This window comes from Pleurodeles waltl, chromosome 2_2 (assembly GCF_031143425.1).
Source record: "Pleurodeles waltl isolate 20211129_DDA chromosome 2_2, aPleWal1.hap1.20221129, whole genome shotgun sequence".
Lineage (NCBI taxonomy): Eukaryota > Metazoa > Chordata > Amphibia > Caudata > Salamandridae > Pleurodeles > Pleurodeles waltl.
In genome coordinates this window covers 231,652,962-231,671,575 of record NC_090439.1, presented here as the reverse complement: position 1 = coordinate 231,671,575, position 18,614 = coordinate 231,652,962, and the positions used below count along the sequence as shown (strand labels likewise).

The following is an 18,614-nucleotide window of genomic DNA, read 5'->3' as shown; positions in this document are numbered from 1 at the left end:
ATGACGACGACGCTGCATGCACCGTGACCTGTGGACACCGCACGTCACACCGCCCCACTTCACACCGCAGTCCTGGTCTCACCGACGCCACTGGACACCGTCACCGAGCAGCTGCCTGCACCTTGGCCTGTGGGCACCGCACGTCGCATCGTCCCACTTCGCAAAGCAGCCCAGACGCCATCCACGCTGGCGCACCTGACTTCAACAGCCTGGAGTTCAATCTGCAACGCGTGTGACCTCAAGGGCCTGACAACTCCTCCACCGACTCCGGAACCGACACCGCAACATCAGCACCGCTGCTCTCCGGAGCTCACTGCGAGAATCACGACACCCTGCAAATCAAAGGTACTCTTTGCGGGTCTTCCCGACACCGTAGCTGGCCCGCAATGCCGCAGCCGGCCTGAACTGTTGGTTTTGCTGATCATGACTCTGTGATAGTCCCAGGTGGAGCTATCGACTTCAAGGAACTGCATTTTTGAGTAAATCTTGCAGAATTCATATTTCTATTACTGTATGTTGGATTTTTATCGTATTCGGTCTTGTTTTAAATAGATAAATGTTGGCAATTTTTCTAAAGCTGGTGTGGTGTCCTTTTGTAGTGTTTTCACTTATTACTGTGCGTTATGTGCAAATGATTTACACATTGCTTCTGAGATAAGCCTGACTGCTCGTACCAAGCTACCAAGGGGGTGAGCAGGGGTTATCTGAGCGGGTATCTCCCTTATCCTGACTAGAGTGTGCAAACTGACTGCCAACTAGAGACCCCATTTCCAACATTGGTTGTCAGCGGTGAGGATAGGACTTGCATTTGCACTTGACCCACAGTGATTGGTGTACACTACTACCATATCGCAGACCACTACGTACCACATACTGTGTTTTCCTTTTTGTTCTCTGGCGTCCTCCTAGAGATATTGTCATATTTTTGGACTGTGGTTTTTGGTTGTGAGGCCTTTGCAGAATGGAAGTCAACTTCTGGCAGCTGGAGTACTACACGCTGAGGTAGCTAAAGGTTTTCTGCAAGGAAGGGGGCTGGCTGTGAAAAGAAGGACCCCAAGGTGGGTCTTTGAGACAGCCCTGTTTCAGTATGTGATTAAATGCTGGGAAGCAGCCATACCACATTGTTCCGAGGAGGTGTACTACCCTAATGAGGAAAGGGAAACAGAGAGAGAGGAATTGCTCCTAGCTCAGGAGCAGTGGATGAGGGAGCTGGACGAACAGCTAGAGAGAGCTGAGGCTAAGAGAGCCTTAGCCAAGGAAAAAGAGATATTGGGAGCTCAAGAGCTGAGCTGTGAAGAGCCGAAGCTGGAAGCCATGAGGGCTGAGCCAGGTCAGATGGTGGCAGCATAAATCTTGTATCCAGTGAAGATGAAGAAGTGCACATGCCCAGAGACTTGGTGCTCTACTTGAAGGAGGGGGTTAACACACACCAGGAGGTTTAGGTGTATGAGTTAGCTCCAGTGATGCACTGGGTCCCTGAGGTGGATTGGGGAACTGTCATGGGGAGTCATATTCCTAGTGATGGAAGGGATACTCTACTGGCTCTCGGTGAGAGTGACAGGGAGAGGGGTTCCCACCAGGTAGAAGTCCTGGTTATGGAGTGTGGAGACATCCCAGAAGAGTGTGGGTTGAGTGTCAGGGACAGTCAGGTATTTTCTCACCAGTCTCAGGAGGGTGATGTGGGGTACTTTTTCAAGGCTGAGTCAATGGATGGTTTGGTGAAGGGTAGTTTGGTTAATTCATGTAAGGGGCTGAGTGATGCAGTCGCTGGAGAGCAAATGTCTAGTCCTTTTTTCCCAGAGCTACGCCAACACCAGGTGGAGTGTGAGTTCTTTGACCTCAGGGAACTTACACTGGAGGCAGACCTCTGGGTAAGTACCAGAGGGTCTGAAGAGGCATTTGGGGGTGCTCCTGAGGGGAGTGGTCTAAGTATTTCCCAACCAGGTGAAGTGGGAAAGGATTGTAGTGTCCCAGGTAGGTCCCAGTGTAGTGGGATGGGTGAGGGATCCCATGTCCATTCTCTGAGGAGAGGGAATGGGGTTGGGCTGAGGCCCAGGGTGCCTGAGATCCAGTCTCAGGTCCTGGAGGTTTCCATGAGGGAACGCCAGGAGGGGAGCCTAGCCCGTGCCGTAGGGCCATTTGCTGAGGGAGACCCCACAGTGTCAGGAGAATTTCGGGGAGGGGGTGGCTTTAGCCAGCGTCCCACTAGTTTTGGTGTCTTGCAGTACCACTCCTAGTTAGGGGGTGCAGAAGTCCAGACAGAGGGTTGATAGGGGGTTGTGGACCCCAGTGGAGAACCTGGAGGGTCAGGGGTTAGCTCTTAGGTCAGAGCACCCCAGAATTGACCTTGGTGAGACCATTTCTGGGTGTGGGAGGAATCCAGACTCTGACAGATGGGCAGAGGTCCGTAGACCTGCACCAGCCTGACTCTTGTGTGGCCCTTGGGGAAGGTGTTTCCCTTGTGAGTGATAGGTGTGCCTCCCAGGAAGTCCTGGTGCACCAGGAAATGGTTCAACCGCAGGGTGGTGACTCTGGGTTGGATGATCAGGTTCAGGTGGTAAACTCTGACCTGATGGGGAGTAGGTGTGCTCCCCAGGAAGTCCTGAGTTGCTAGGCAGTGGTCCAGTCTGAGGGTACAGACCCTAGACTGGAGGATCAGGTGCAGGGGGTAAACCCTGACCTGAAGGGGGGGCGGTTTGCCCAATCACCCCAGTGTGACTTCTAGGGGTTCTCTCCATGGAGGGGGGTGCAGAACCCTGGGAGTAGGAGCAGGGGAGGGAGTACTGTCACTCGGCTGGAACTCTGCTAGAATTTGCTGGACTCCTGCTTTGCTGTGCCTGCCCTGCTGCCAGCTACCCTCCTTGCCTGGGAGTGAGAAGGACTGTACTTGCATCTCAACATCCCCAGAATCAAAGTGAGTTCAAGGGCTTGCTCACTTGCCCCCTGTTCTGAAATCTCAGGGACATCAAAGACTTCACTCACCTCGGCTACAGCTGTTGGACTCTGCCAACTGTGAGTCCTATTCTGACCAGTAGTGCCAATCTAGTCCTGGGCCCTTGGAAGTTGGTTCTGGAGCTGTCTTCTACAGAAATCCATGCCTCAACGTCACTGAGCTGAACGGAAATGCTGGATCTCTCCTCAACGGCGACACATTGCTGCTGAGGAACTAGACATTGCAGTACTGCCACATCACCTTCAGCCCTGACACATTACTTTCACATTGTCAGTTGTGAGGTTCGATGACGATGCATTGCCTTCATTGCATAGGGTTTGAAGCTGCACATCCCTCAACGCGCGGATCGGAACCAGCACATTGCCTTTGCATCGTCTCATCTGCTCTTTGCATCGGATCTTCTACGTTGACACAACCCTTCAGATAAGGTATTGTTTTAGCAGGACAAGGTTGGTCCCTGTAGTCGGCCTGCATTCCATTGTGGTTGGCCTGAACATTTGAATTGAATCCAGTCTAGCACGACCAGATAGCCACGGTTGGCGCCTTACGTTTCTAAGGACTACATTTGCAGATATTCCCTAAAAATTCATATCTTGACTTCTACCTATTGAATGTTTGTCATTTTGGTCTTGCTTTGTTCATTAAGTTAGGCTCTATTTTCCTAACATGCTGTGGATTATTTTTGTGCGGTGTTTTCAGTGTTTTTACCATATCAAGCGTTGAACAAATACTTTACCCATTACCTCCAAGGTAAGCTTGCTTGCTCTGTGCCAAGCTACCAGAGGGTGAGCACAGGTTAATTTATGGTAATATTGACTTACCCTGACTAAGATTGTGGTCCCTACTAAAACGGGGTCCATACCTCCGCCAACTAGAGACCAATTTCTAACAGTGATCAAACCCTTTCCCTGCTCTTGCCCTGTTCCTTCTACAACACAAACCAAACCACAATTAGTACCACGCTTCACCAGTAAATACTGGGGAACCAGATAATCATACATGCACACAGAAGCACGCACTGTTGCTGTAAGTGTGTTTTCATGCATGCCTGTCTGTGATGTTGTTACTTTGTATGCTTGTCAATGTTAGAGCGAAAGCTGAAAGCTTGCATTCTGCTAAATGTGCTGTCTATGAATGGAGCTTGCACTGCTCATGTACATTCTCTATTGGTATGTTTGTGCAAGTAAAGCTTGACTACTGCTGTCTGTACTTTAGAGGCACTATATGTTACTCTGGGCCAGATGTAGGAACAATAGGTTTTGCGACTCGGAAATTGCGACTCCGAGCGACTCGCAATTTCCGAGTCGCAAAACCATATGCAGAACGGTGTCTCAGACACCGTCTGCGAGTTGCTATGGGGTCGCAAAGACCCACCTCATTAATATTAATGAGGTGGGTCGCATTTTGCGACCCCATAGCGACTATGGGCACTCACTAACATGGAGGCCTGCTGTAGTCAGCAGACCTCCATGTCCGTGACTGCTTTTAAATAAAGCAGTTTTTTTTTTTTTAAGTGTAGATGAAAGGATTGCTCCCGCACCAAAGGAGCAGCATTTTTTGCAGGAGGCAGTGAGCCTGCAGGCAGGGCCAGACTGGGAACTAAGAAGAACCCGGGAAAATGTTGTCAGACCAGTCCCCATAGGGTCGTGCCCAAGGTGACTATAACTTGTGCTCTCACCATGCACTGCTACTTACTCCACATATGATATCACTCATAACATCTTCTATGACATCATTGACAATACTACTGCAACATGTGTGATAAAATTACTGATCAGAAAACTGTGCATGGCAGGGGCATGAGTTATAGTTACCTTAGGGCACACTTTATAGTTACTTGAAATAACTATAACTGCTGAATTTCTATGGTTTTGTATGTTTGAAATGTGAGCCTAACTGTAACATCCACGTAACCGTTTTGTCAGTGAAATACATACATATATATATATTTTTTTTTTCCTTTTTTCACTGAAAAAAACAAAGGTTACAGGGACGTTATAGTTAGGTTCTGAAATTACTCACATAAAACCATAGAAATTCAGCAGTCATAGTTATGCTTGACTCAAGTAACTATAACTCACGCCATAAGGTATCTATAACTCATGGCCCTGCCATTCCAAGTTTCTCATCAATAATTTTATTGCAAATATTGTTGTGATAATATAAATTATGCCATAAAAGGTGTCATCGTACCCTAAGGTAACTATAACTCTCGCCCCCTCCATGCATAGTTTTTTATTGAAAAATGTGTGAGTGGGTGTGTGAGTGTCTGAGTGGGTGTGTGAGTAGGTGCGTGAGCAAATCAAAAAACGCTTTTTCAATAGAAACAAGTTCCTAACTACAACTATCTTGAGGTGAACGCCACTAGGTAATATATATATATTGCTCCGACCTATGCAAATCTCTATATGGGATGGTGGGAGAAAGAAATAGCTTGGTCTGAGGCCCACAATATCTACATGGATAAAGTAGTATCATGGGTGCGATATACTGATGATCTCTTTCTTATATGGGATGGTCATGAACAATCCCTGTTGGAATACATGGGTATGTTAAATAATAATTTGCTAATTATCCATCTGGAATCACTATATAGCAGACACACTATTGAATTTTTGGATGTTCTGTTGGAAGTCAAGGATTTTAAGTTGGAGACCAAAGTATACTGCAAACCCACAGCATGCAATTCTATATTGCATGTAATAGTGGACATCCTAAGGCATTGAAATGGAGCATACCTTATAGCCAATTCCGGTGGGCTCGCAGGATATGTTCAGAGGATGATGGGTTTGAAGCAGAAATCAGGGCAATGACCCAAAGATTCTTGAAGAGGGGAGATCCTCTTAAAATTTTGATTGATGCACAGAACAGGGTCAAGAGTAAAACTAGAGAAGAATTGCTTTTTAAGAACTCACCCAGTGAGAATAATTTGAACATCAAAAGATCTCCTCCGCGACTATTTGTTGAATTTATTCAACAACATGTGGCACTTAAAAACATTTTACAACGTAATTGGCACATTTTGCAACAATATCCTCATATTAAGGATAGTATTGGTCAACATCCTCAAATTACCTATCGTAAGGCTCACTCATTAGGAGATCATTTGACTAGGAGCCTTTTTCTAAAAAGGACAGTATGTCATGGCTAGCAAAAAGAAGTTTAGGTTTTTAGAAATGTGGTCTTTGCAAAGCGTGTAAATATGCACAGAATACACAGAATTACCGAACATTTGATGGCACAAATTGTGAGATCAAAGATCGGATTACTTGCAAACTGAATATGTTGTATATGTCATTGAATGTGGCTGCCAGAAGAAATATGTAGGCAGCACCATTCATAAACTTAAGAGCAGATTTCTACAACATTTTAGAGCAATCAAAAATCATTATAGATCTTACCCTCTAGCTAAACACTTCTGGGATGTACATGCAGGAGATTGCCGTACTTTCACTTTTTAGGGAATTAAATCGATCAGACTGAGTCTGAGGGCAGGTGATAGAACATTGGAGTTGAGAAAGATGAAATCCAAGATGATACTATTGCTCGGCTCAGAAAATCAACGGGGACATAATCTTGATGCAGAACTACATGTACATCTATGATGATTCATCATGATGAAATCAATTCAACATCAATAAGATTTTACCCTTTAGCTATATTTTTAGCTTTTTCATCTCCACAAGTAATGACATAAGATATCCCAAATGGTTTACATATTGGTGCCATATAGAGACAGTTCGCTCTACTGAACAATATTTGATAATATGTGGACTTTTTATATGTAGATGCTGGAAGTGTTACAAATATTGTTCTCTTTTATCACGTATTTTTGGTCTTATTACACTGTATACATAGATGGGTTAGCACTTTTGCACTAGGCACTTTATATAACATGGCTGGCATTGCACACTTTGATAACGCAACTGTTGTTTTTAAACTATATTGAATATATATGTGTATATGTTATGATGAACAGTGATCTATTTATTGACAAATTCATACATTGACGGACATTTATTGATATATTGCTGCTATCAGTCATATTGTTTTTCTAATATCTTTATAGACATAATAGGCACTAGGCACTTTAGCTGTGAGGGAAAAGATCATTTTGATATAAATGAAGCGCTGATTCCGCCTTTAGGAGCATTTGGACAGCTACAACAGAGCTCTGAATAAGTTTGCAGTGGCCTGATTTAAATACTATTTACTATTTATCATTGTGACTATATATGTAAAACGTTTGGCCATAATGCACTGTTATTTTGAATATGTGCCATCCTTCATCAGGGGTATGTGCATGGATGGTATCATAACAATAGACATTACAGTTTGAATTCAATAATATACATGTTCAAAGATGGCAGCCATTTTAGTTTGCACTAGTGTATCATTGAAACAAATGAGGGTCTAGGTTTGTATTTGTATGTGTGTCGAAGAGGGCTGTTAATGTCCAGTAGAAGCCGTTAGCCGAAACGCATAGACATTTTTGTGGAGACAGCGTTGATTTCATTACGAGTGACAATAAAGGTGATGAATTATATTTGAAGAAATTGGTTTCTTCTGCCTCTTTGGATCGATTACTGATTTGGTGCAGCTGTCTGGTGAGCAGTTTCTCACCGCTTGTGGAATATATTGTCCAAATAGTCATTCCACGATCATATTCCAGTCTTCCCTGGATTTATTCGTATATATGACAATGGCACCACCAATTTAAAGCCAAACAGTTCAATTTATTTCAATGCATGAAGTATATATACATATTACCTAGTGGCGTTTGCCACTAGATAGTTGTAGTTAGGACCTAGTGTCTATAGAAAAAGCTGTTTTTTGCTTGCCTATATCTTTGGCACCGCTTGATGAAACTTCACAACCCCCCCCGCGGTGTATATATATATATATATATATATATATATATACACACACATATATACATACACACACATATTTAATAATAATAGGTGCTTCAACCAGCCCTCTTATCCTTTGGCCTGTGATTGTTCCACTTGCCAAAATCACTACACAGCATTGGGCAATGGGTGAGCATACTCCAACCACTGGCTAACTTTCCTGTGAATTTTTACAATGCAATGTATGTTTTTTGAGACTGAAAATCAAATATTCTCAGACAAAAAAAGCGTTGACAAAGACAAACGGCTGGCAGCCAACACCGTATCGATTGACACTGGCAGTGCTTGTTTATTTTTGCATGCCGAGAGTCAGACCCCCTTATGACGTTCTGGACCAGGCAGCTGGTTATCCCAGGCATGAGGCCTTTGTGAAAGAATGTATCTTAATTCTCACAAGGTTTGTTTGTTTGTGCTTTCGAAATGCCGCTTGGTGATTGGTGCACCATGAGGTAATAGGGCGGAGGTTAAGGGTGAGAAAAGACAAATACTGTGCTTATTTCCCTGTGAACACAAATTAAATTCAAACCAGGTGATGGTTTCTAAAACACCACAATTAGATTCAAATTATCGAGTCTTTGTATCCAAAGTAAACATCGGTCCCCTCACCTCGTGACCGTTTTCACACCCTTTGTCCTCAAAGAAAGCAGACCTACTCTTAAATAAGTCTGACAAAGAATATTCTTTTAAATAAACACTGATGAGGTCTTTGTTTTATGATCATATAAACTGATAAGTTTACCCTTCACCAACTGAGGGCAAGCCTTGAAAAAAACTGTACATTTTTATATATTTTGGCATTTCAGAGGTCTGGGCTTAAGTACGACACAAAACAGTACGATGCAAGGCACTGGGAACAATCAGTGCAGGAGTTTTGACAAACATGAAAGTCAGCATTTAAGTCAAGGTTTGTTGGTTCTCCCCTGGAATTGTATAAAAATTCGTAGCTCTCTGTGAAACTTGCAAGAATTAAACTTTACGTGGTACAAATGTTAGAAAGCGTCTTTAACGTTTGAGTGCTCAGGGCACCTTTTTTCTAAGTTTACTACGGTGAAATTGCCACCGGCTGGACACTGTTGGGTGCTACCATTACTCAGAACATCAGAATGTTGAGAGGTCCATTGAATATAATGGAGCAGCAGCATCCTTTATACGCAGGTACTGGCCCACTGCTTTCAACAATACAATGTCCTAATTATTAGGGCCACTAGAATTACACAGCAGGAGAGAGCCAAAATATGCAGCAGGGTTAAGTGATTTATGCAGAAAGAAAGGGCAAATTATGCGGCATAATGCAGCAAATTTTATAATAGTATTGCTTTATTATTTTGTCATTTTTAAGTTTCCTCTGCATAGTGCTTGCGCAGTGCTTGCGAGGTATTATGTAAGTAAAAAAAATCTTTAAAAGGACTTAGAACCCGCCCGCACTTCGCCCCTTACTTCCCTGAACTTCCTGTTTGTTCATTCAAACGTTGCTCCCAATCGCTTGAATTTACTTGCTTTTGATTGGCTAGCAAATCACTTCCTGCTCTACTGTTCTGCTTTCTGTTCTGCTTTTGTCGTCGTGTGGAGTGTGGCCGAAGTACACCTTCCGGTGTTTGGAGATTGGTTACATTTTAGTGTTTGTACGTGAAAGGATGAATTGAATGTGTGTAAACATGTTGGCCATCTTGTAATGGAGTATCGAGTGCAGATGTAATGCAAGCAGCAAGTGGGCTCATCATGGTGTGTTTTTCATTATTTAATAATTACATTTCTTATGAATAACAGTTGTAAATATTATTACATTTATTTGTGTGTTCATTTCTTAAATTACCACTCACTCATTTTTAAAGAAAGGTCATTTGAATAATTGGGCAAAGTTTTATTTCAAATTGTTAGATTATCTCAGTGACTTATTATTAGGCAGCCACAAATCCGGTTATCTTGCAGGCACTGAGGTCATTATTTGAAGGGTGCAGCAGGTGCAGTGGCATCAAGCCCAAAAGTTGTCAGAACTCCTCTAAACACCAAATGTTGCGACTTTTTTTTACTACTAATCAGGCAGTCACAAGTGCAGTTATTTTGCAGGCACTAAAGCCATAGTTTTAATGGTGCAGTGGCACCGGTGCCACAAGGTGTCAGAACCTCTCTGAACACAGATTATCACTAAATTTTACTACTAAACATGCAGTCACAAGTGAAGTTACAGGCACTAGGGTCATGATTTTAGTGGTGCAGCAGGTGCAATGACGCCCAGGGCCAAAAGCTCTAGGAACCCAAATAAACACCAAAATATGCTATATTGTACTACTAAACAGGAAGTCACCAGTGCAGTTACCGTACAGGCAATAGGGTTATGAAATGAATGGTGCAGTGGCACTGGAGCCAAAGGTTGTCATTACTCCTTTAAGTGCCAAATATTGCAATATTTAAATACTAAACAGGCAGTCACAAGTGCAGTTATCTCTCAGGCACTAGGGTCATGATTTGAATTGTGCAGCAGGTGCAGTGTCACCAGGCCCAAAAGTTGTCAGAATTTCTCTAAACATCAAATATTGATTTATTTAACTACTAGTCAGGCAGTCAGTCACAAGTGCGGTTATATTGCAGGCACTAGGGTCATGGTTTTAAATGTGCAGCAGGTGCAATGGCATTGGTGCCACAAGGTGTCAGAACCCCTCTAAACACAGATTATTGCTCAATTTTACTACTAAACAGGTAGTCACAAGTGCGGTTACCTTGGAAACACTAGAGTCATGCTCTTAAAGGAGCAGCAGGTGCAGTTACATCGGAGCCAAAAGCAGTCATAACCCCTCTAAGCATCACATATTGCAATTGTTTACTAGTAAACGGCAGGCACAAGTGCAGTTATCTTGCAGTCTCTTGGGTCGTAACTGTTGAACATTCACAGCAAGATCTGCAAAAGAAAGACTTCAGAGCCTTGGGAATGTTGATGGGAGAAAGGTTTCAACCCTCTCTGTCTCCAGGAGCATTGTTTAGTTAGGATATTCTAACCTCTTGGGTGGAATGTTCTGATAGCCTTAAGGCCTGCCATTGTAGGCTACACCTGACATTAAAGTCCTGCTCCCTTTTTACTGGTCCTTAATCCAGTCCTAAATTACTTTGGAAGGCCTTTAATGGACGTCAGTACTAACAGGGTTTGTCCAAATACTCCCACATTCTGGGCAATAAACAGAGCAGTGAAAACCAAAGAAGGGATATATAGTGGGAAATAAACAACAACTTCCAAAGTAATCACTTGAATTGATCAACTGTATATTGATCACTAAAACATCCAGTAGAGTCTTTATTCACAAGTTCAAAACCTGCTTTCACAATGCTCTTGGCTGCAGTAGATTTGTAACTCACCCCACATATAACTCGAAGATACTCTACATATTGACATACTTATACACATTCATGTATCACAGCAATACTATACGTTTTGACATACTTGTGCTCATTATGCTGTATTACTAACACAGTTCAGCAATAAAGTACATACATGAAAACGTTGTTGTGTTTATATATATATATATATATATATATATATATATATATATATATATATATATATATATAAGGGAAGAGTGGAGAAAACACTTTTAAATCACTATCTTCAATGGCTTTTTAGGACAATTTTTGTGTAAAGTACACAGACAGAGGTAGTCCTCGTATGCGGTGCACAAACTGAAGACGCCCACGACTTCAACTCCTTAGGTCTGTGTGCCTCTAATTACTTCAAGGATAGACCTATAATTTGCTTGAGACTCCTCCAAATAAAAGTCGATGTGTTTCAGCCTTTATGGCTTTAAGCCTCATCAGGACAGCGGAAGAAGGAAGACTTAGTGAAGAAAATTGTAAACAGTGTACTGTCACTGCCTTTGTTACCTCAACTTTGCTAGTTTGAGTGCTGAATCACCAAAAATGCACGCCAGTACAAAGTGACAAGCAGAGCCTAAGAGCAATTATACACTAAAACTCCCATGTGGTGCATTATGTATGGTGCTCAAGTCGAACATACCAAGGCCATCAGTGTCCATTCAAAGGACTGAACCAAAGAGACGTAACAAAAATGTGAAGCAGAAAGGTAAAATAGGAAGAAGGAAAAAATAAGTGTCCCTACTTCCCCTCCCGTCTAAAAGCTCCCCACTGTGACTCCACCATGTGAGGGTAAGCCAATTAACCTCTTCCACCGAAATTACCTTACTGAACCTTATGGCACTGAAGCTGTTGCCAGCATATGCCTCTACGGGCTGTCTCCTCTGTGGTTGTGGCACTTCAAAGATTTGTGGTACATGAGGCGCATCTAAAGTAACAGACCAAAGCGTAATTGCATGTACCTAGCTAAATAAACATCTCAAAGCCGGCCTTCAGTCACGCACTTAGAGGCGGGCGACATTACCTGGTCTGAGTGTTGACCAAGGAGACTATAAAGGAGGATGTTTGGAGCACTGGTACCCCGATGAAAGATTACAGAGGTTACTGCTGCCGTATGTCATCAGACTCATGGACTGAAATGTCCCGCTGTTCCTGGCAGCCGCTTGGTTGTTAACCCTGCTACTTCCTTCACGTGTGAGTGTCTTCTGTTGTCACAGCAGTCTAAACAAGTCCTGCGAGTCTGATAGCTACTACGCCGCTCCAATGGGTGTCTGCCTTGCGCTTGTGAAGGATCAGGTCTGAGGTGTGGTCAATAAGAACGAATCATGGGGTTTCCACTAACCAGTTTTGTTCCGCCTGCCGTTTTAGGAGTAAAAAAACTACACGAAGAGGATAGAGGATGTGCTCCCATTTGCCTGGCACGCCGGATTCCTCCACAGGCTGCTGAGTTTAAATCACATGACTGCACCAGGCAAATCTACACCCGCCTGCCCTCCTATGTGTCCAAAAGATCGCAGAGAAAAGTCTGGAGCGCACATAGGCTGTCACTTGCTTATACCTTCTGGCTGACTAAAAGTTGCTCAATTCTTCTCCGACCCCCTCAAACACATGGCAGAGGGGGTTTTGACCACACTAAAAAATTCAAAATACATTATTAGAAAGCATGTTGCTGGGAGTGCACCATATACAATGTCCAATCATGAATTACCCTTAGCTGAACCAATAGTCACGACGCTGCAGGGAATAGATTGGAAAAGAACAGTACTTCAGAATGTTAAAAGTGACACCCTCATCCTTCTCTTGTTTAAACATTCCCGGGAGAAATAAGAGATTGTCCAGCTGTATACATAAAATTTGAAGTCAATTATAAAACCATGTATTATTTAAAGCCCATGTTTTATCCAGGTCATTAAGGCCATTATTCGCTGTGCAGTATTTCTCAATCATTTGTGCCTCTATTCTACCCATCCTAGCAGTTGAAGATGACCCTTTGAGCTTCGTTCGTAAAACGTGCAAAACAGTCCATCAGATATCCTTTTCAGTATGGTTGTATTTTTGAAAATGTTCTACTGAAGTGCCCCAGCCACTACAATCTTATCATTGACATGTATTGTAGTATTCTACATTTTACTGGCTGGATGGTCTGCCCTATATATAAATATATATATATGATTCCACATGGGCGCTGAATGCAGTAGATGGTCTGTTTTGTAGTGCAGTTCGAAAACATAACTTGTCTATGTGTTTTACCATTTATGTTGATTGTTTTGTGTCACTAGTGTACTGACAGGTACTGCACTTGTTGCATTTTAAATTATCACTAATGGCAAGCAATCCTAGTGTGGTCTTGGTATAGAGTCTACGATGTCTTTCATGACTATAAGTGCCTCGTCCTCTGGTATGTTTGTATAAAGTGACTTAATATCTAGAGTGACATATTTGTTTAGTATCATCAAATGAAAGGCCTTTCACTTTATTGATGACAAGCATTGAATCTCATAAGTATGCCAGTGTCTCTGCTATGAATGGCTTGAGGAAAATGTCTATTTATTAACCACAGGGTTCAAGTATGGATCTGTATATGGAAATTATTGGTCTGCCTGGAGAACTTGTGGGATGTTTAAGTATTTTTGGTAGCTCATATATGAGAGAGGTTTTACACTCCTGTCTATTAAAAAACTAAAATTATTTATTACAGATCCATCACTTCACTATTTAATCACTATTAATGTATTACTCGCCAGACATTTTATTGCTTCCATCTCCTCTTTACTACAATTGTGCCTGAAATGAATTCTCTGGTTATTTGGGTGGTCAATCTTCCAGATCACATGTTTTCAAATACGAGGACTTCAGGTGGCATGCTGCTACTTTCTGGGCAAAAAGAGAATTTGTTCTTGAGACCAGTGATATTCAAGTCTCAATTCTCATTGCATTCAGAAAAGAATGTTGTAAGTCTAACTTTACCTAGAAACTACACCACTTCTGTTTTTGTATCTACGGGGTCTTGAAGATGTATGGGGACAAAGGAACATTTGTTGTGCAAAACTTGCTGTTCTGCCTCTATCAGGACATATTTTGACAGATTAAATGTAGGAATAGACTCTTTTTTTCTGTCTATCATCTCTATGTCCATCTCTTTGACCTGAGATGCTCCTGTTCTGTAGGTGTACCTTTCCATCCTCCTCCTCGACCTTGGCGGAAACCTCTGCCGCAAAAAGGTTGGGCCCATGGGTGTGGAAAACCTGGAGTGAAGGTTCCTGGTGTTCTTGGTTCTGAGCCTCAAGAAGTTTCTGAAAAGGTTATGAATCTTCTACATGACCTGCCTTGGTGCTGTAAATTCAAGCTACTAGGATCATTAAGTTTATAAAAATCTTCCTTCAGATATGGGTACTCTTTTTCAGGTTTGACATTTTTAATTCAGCTTGAGACTTTTGTGGTTTTCTGATTAATTTTGTGGGTCCTAAAGTCTGATATTATCTCTTATACTGACTCCAAGACCGTTGTTCAGCCTCCTCAATAGTAGATCACTGGCTATCTTGCTTACTAAATCCTCAGTTTCCTTTAATTCAGCTTCACTAATATGTAAAGCTGTTTCAATGGACATTGTAAGCCAATAGTGGGCCAATAGTGAGAACATTTAGTTCCATCTCCACTATATTGAGTCAAGTAGGTTTTATAAAAAAATAAAAATTATAGGAATGTTCCTACTCTCGTTGCCCTGGAGAATGGTATCATTCTTGAGGTGTTCTAATAATACTTGTGCATGCAATTGCGTTCTTATGTTCTTCTTCTTCAATTGTTTTAGTTTCTTGATTTTATCTAGATTGCTAACAGCTGGGCTAATGATCTCCACTGAGTAAGGATGGGTGTTCTCACAGTCAGCTAATTTGTGTGTCTGTATATCTGACAGTGTGTGGCTCTGACTTGTCCAGCAGTGGTAAATGGAGGACAGGGGAGAGCTTTCTATCCGATACAACCCTCACACCTATACAGATGCAGTATAGCGCACCACTGAAGGCTAAAAGGCTATAATAAGGGTGACGTTTCAGTGCTTATAATAAAAGGAGTAACAGGCCAGATAATTAAGTATCCCAAAACCTGCCTATGAAGAAACGTAGGTATGCATTGTAGTAAAAACATACTATGATTTTTGATGTTTTGTATAATGCTTTACGATACACTTTGAAATCAAACCCAGTATCTTCAACATGTGCAAACTCGTGAGCCTTAGCACAATAGATCTATATGGAGGTCTGAACAAGTCACTCCCGAGAGTCATCATACCATTTTCTTTTTCTTCTTTATGTTATTGTTTTTAGGTCGTGCCTTTTAGCTGTTTGTACTTAAATACATACTTTAAACTATAGACATGCTTAATTAAGATTTAATGCAGATTTTGATTCAACCCACTGCTTGTCATTTGTTGGCTTGTTGCCAATTTTATTTGCTTTCTTGTTGTTTAAAGGTTGTTCTTCCTGTTCTTGAGTTTGTCTCTCCACTTGAGCACAGCTTCATTACCATATTTTTAATTGGATGACATGTCTTCTTCTACTGCTTATATTTCCGAAACGACTTTTTTTTTTCTTCCAGCATTCCGTGCGAGTACTTGTGTTTTTTTGCTCTTGCCCTCGTGTGATGCTTCCCACCAGGAATTCCTGCATTCGCACTCACTATGTTGCTGCCCCCTGCCCTAAAGCTCACCTGTTGATTCCGCCTCTCAGTCCCTCTCGTTTTTATCTGTTTATTTTACGCTTACACTCCCCCACCGATCTCCTCTTCTGCTTCACCCTCCCTTTCACAGCCCATCAGAGCATATGCACCCACCCCCCCTTTCCACTACTGCTCCCTCCTCACGTCTCATTCGTTTTTCTTTTCTTTTATTATTTTTTAGTATGACCAGCACCTGCAATTTGGTGCGAGGCTCTTGGTTTCTAAAACAAAGTCTGCTTTGGTAATTTTTTCACCGCTCCAAGATGAACGTTTGCAATGTAAAAATGATCAATTAAAAACACAAAACAAATGGCTGCCGCGTCATGGTGAGTGCAGGGGCAAAGCCAAAAGGTGAGCTCTGTTGGCTTTGTAGATGCTTGTTCATATAGTCAACGGCTGCCACTATGTAAGCTAGTAGCTGTGTTGCCTTGCCAGGGATGTGTGCAAGAATGCACTAGTGTGGTTGCAAATAATGTTGATGTAATGTCACCTGAAAGCTTGGAGTTGGTGTCAAGTTAGAGGCCACATACATGCCACAGTAAAAGTGACTGGGCATTTAAAGCAGCCAGTGTAAAAACCATGCTGGTGGGAAAGAAAGCAGTTATGTAACTTTCCTTGGTGCTATGGAGAAGTTGCTGGCAGTGCAGGCAGGTGACTAAGAGTAGGGCTAGTGAGGACAATGTGAAAGCCTGGGAGTATGTGCTGTGTGTCAAGGCTAGCTACATATTCTATACATCCTCACCACACGGTTTTTACTTACGTTTTAATATAATAAAGAACTAAGATTCTAAAAACAAACTTAACATGATAATTTCTCACCTAAAGTATCACAAGGCTCATTCTTCCAGGAGCATATATCAAGACCGGTGAGAAGGATAGCGTGGTCATGTCGGCTGCCATCTTTTCCCATGAGCCCTGACTGCCACTGGCAGAAGCTACTCAGAGTATGGTCGGCATGATGACTGATGACGAGCCCTAGCTGCAAACAAAAGAGAAGATCGTCACCAGGACTTCATGGACCACACCACAGTCAATCAGCATCTTTTTGCTTCATGAATTTGTACCGACTTCAAGTATAATCCATTGTAGAACAAACAAAAACAAGCACTTGCTGTTAAGGCAGTGTAATGTGATTAGTGGAAGACGGTGTTCCTTTTCATGTTTTGATCAGCTTTTTGTGATTATTTAAAGCCAAGGGAAATCATTAAATTACATTAGAAAGGGTCTCTCATCATTACACACAACAACATGCTAACTGCTTTAACAGTGATCCCAAGCAGAATACTTTGGCCCTCGTTACAAGTAGATTATACATCCCAAGTCGGCTACTAACAGGAGTTATCACTAAAATATGGAAAAACAAAAGGTACAGCAGGATATCACTGCAATTTTTATTCATCATGTGAAATTTCAGAATAAGAAAATATTTGAAAATGACCACAAGCTCGAGAGGGCAACAGCAATTTATAAGGCACTGCTCATGGTCCTCGTTGGAATACCTCAGTATATGCTCATACCTGAATAACCAATGCCTGCTGTAGTGGTCGAAGTGGGCGGGATCTGAAGAGCACAGCCAGTCAGTTCTTTTTAATTTAAAGAAAAAAAAGGTCCTACTTTTTGGGAAAAGACAACTGTTTCGGGATGGTTAATTCTGAGAGTTAGAATGCTCCACTTGAAGTGTAAGGAGGGGAGTCTCCTGTGTTGTGAAACCGAGGGCAGATAAGCAAGCCTCCTTGCCAGGGTGCCTGCTTCCCTGAAAGAAATGTAAAATTCCCTGAAAGGAATGTAAATGTGCGCAACTGGTCAGTCTTCAAAAGTACAGGGTGCTTGGAACCAACCGGCATTGGTTTAATTGATAGAATCACTTAAAGCTTCCTGATGACGTATACTTATTCTTTTTGGGTGGAATTGTAAGGGAGTTACCAGATGAGCTGTGACATGGGTGATTATAAAGAACAAGTATAAAAAACAGCACTATGTTCAGTGTGATGACACTGACGCGGAGCCAAAGAATGCCACTTAAGGGCATACAGTGGTACTGCTCACCAACTTCCAGATCCAGTCTGATGCCTGGGTATAATTCTAAGGTAAGGAATATGCAGCTATATAGAGTCTCCATCAAATAAGGTGTTACCGAAGGAAAGCAACTTGTTCCTTGTGTACAATAATTACATAGAATTACTGCAAAATTATGCAAGATGTGTTTTCTCATGCCACACCAGCAAAATTGTGCCAGTGACACATGACACGTTTAGTGTGTAAGGCTTCCTCTTCCACAAGGATGTTCTTCAGTCTCACGTCACCCGACAAGACCATCAGTTTACCTAAATAGGACTATGAATCACACCTCTAAGTAGAGGGTTTTTAAGTAACTATACTGCTAGCCACCAGACCATTTTGTGGTGATATAGTTTCTCTCTGGAGAACGTACGGTTGCCCATTTTACCTCCCCCTCTCCAGTTGCATTTTTGTGTTTGACTTTTTGTTCCTCTACTCCACAGCTTTAGCAGAGACAAGGAGCATTGGCACAGAGTCTCACACTTCCTGCAATTCTGACATCGACCGGGACCAGGACCTGCTCAACCTGCTAGGTGTCAAAGTAGTGGGGCCAGGCGAGTGACATTTTTAGGTTTTAATACTATAGGTATTACTTTTGAGGCAGCTTTACATCACAG

General features: G+C 42.3%; 1 protein-coding gene across 1 annotated transcript in view; it reads right to left on the bottom strand.

The window, feature by feature from the left end:
- The window catches only part of ADAMTS16 (ADAM metallopeptidase with thrombospondin type 1 motif 16), a 757,015-nt gene that overhangs the window by 555,097 nt on the left and 183,304 nt on the right, over nucleotides 1–18,614 (bottom strand). Inside the window, exon 7 of the mRNA XM_069219698.1 lies at nucleotides 16,759–16,918. Within this exon, the coding sequence (XP_069075799.1) occupies nucleotides 16,759–16,918 (160 nt within the window). The remainder of the gene's footprint in view (nucleotides 1–16,758; nucleotides 16,919–18,614) is intronic.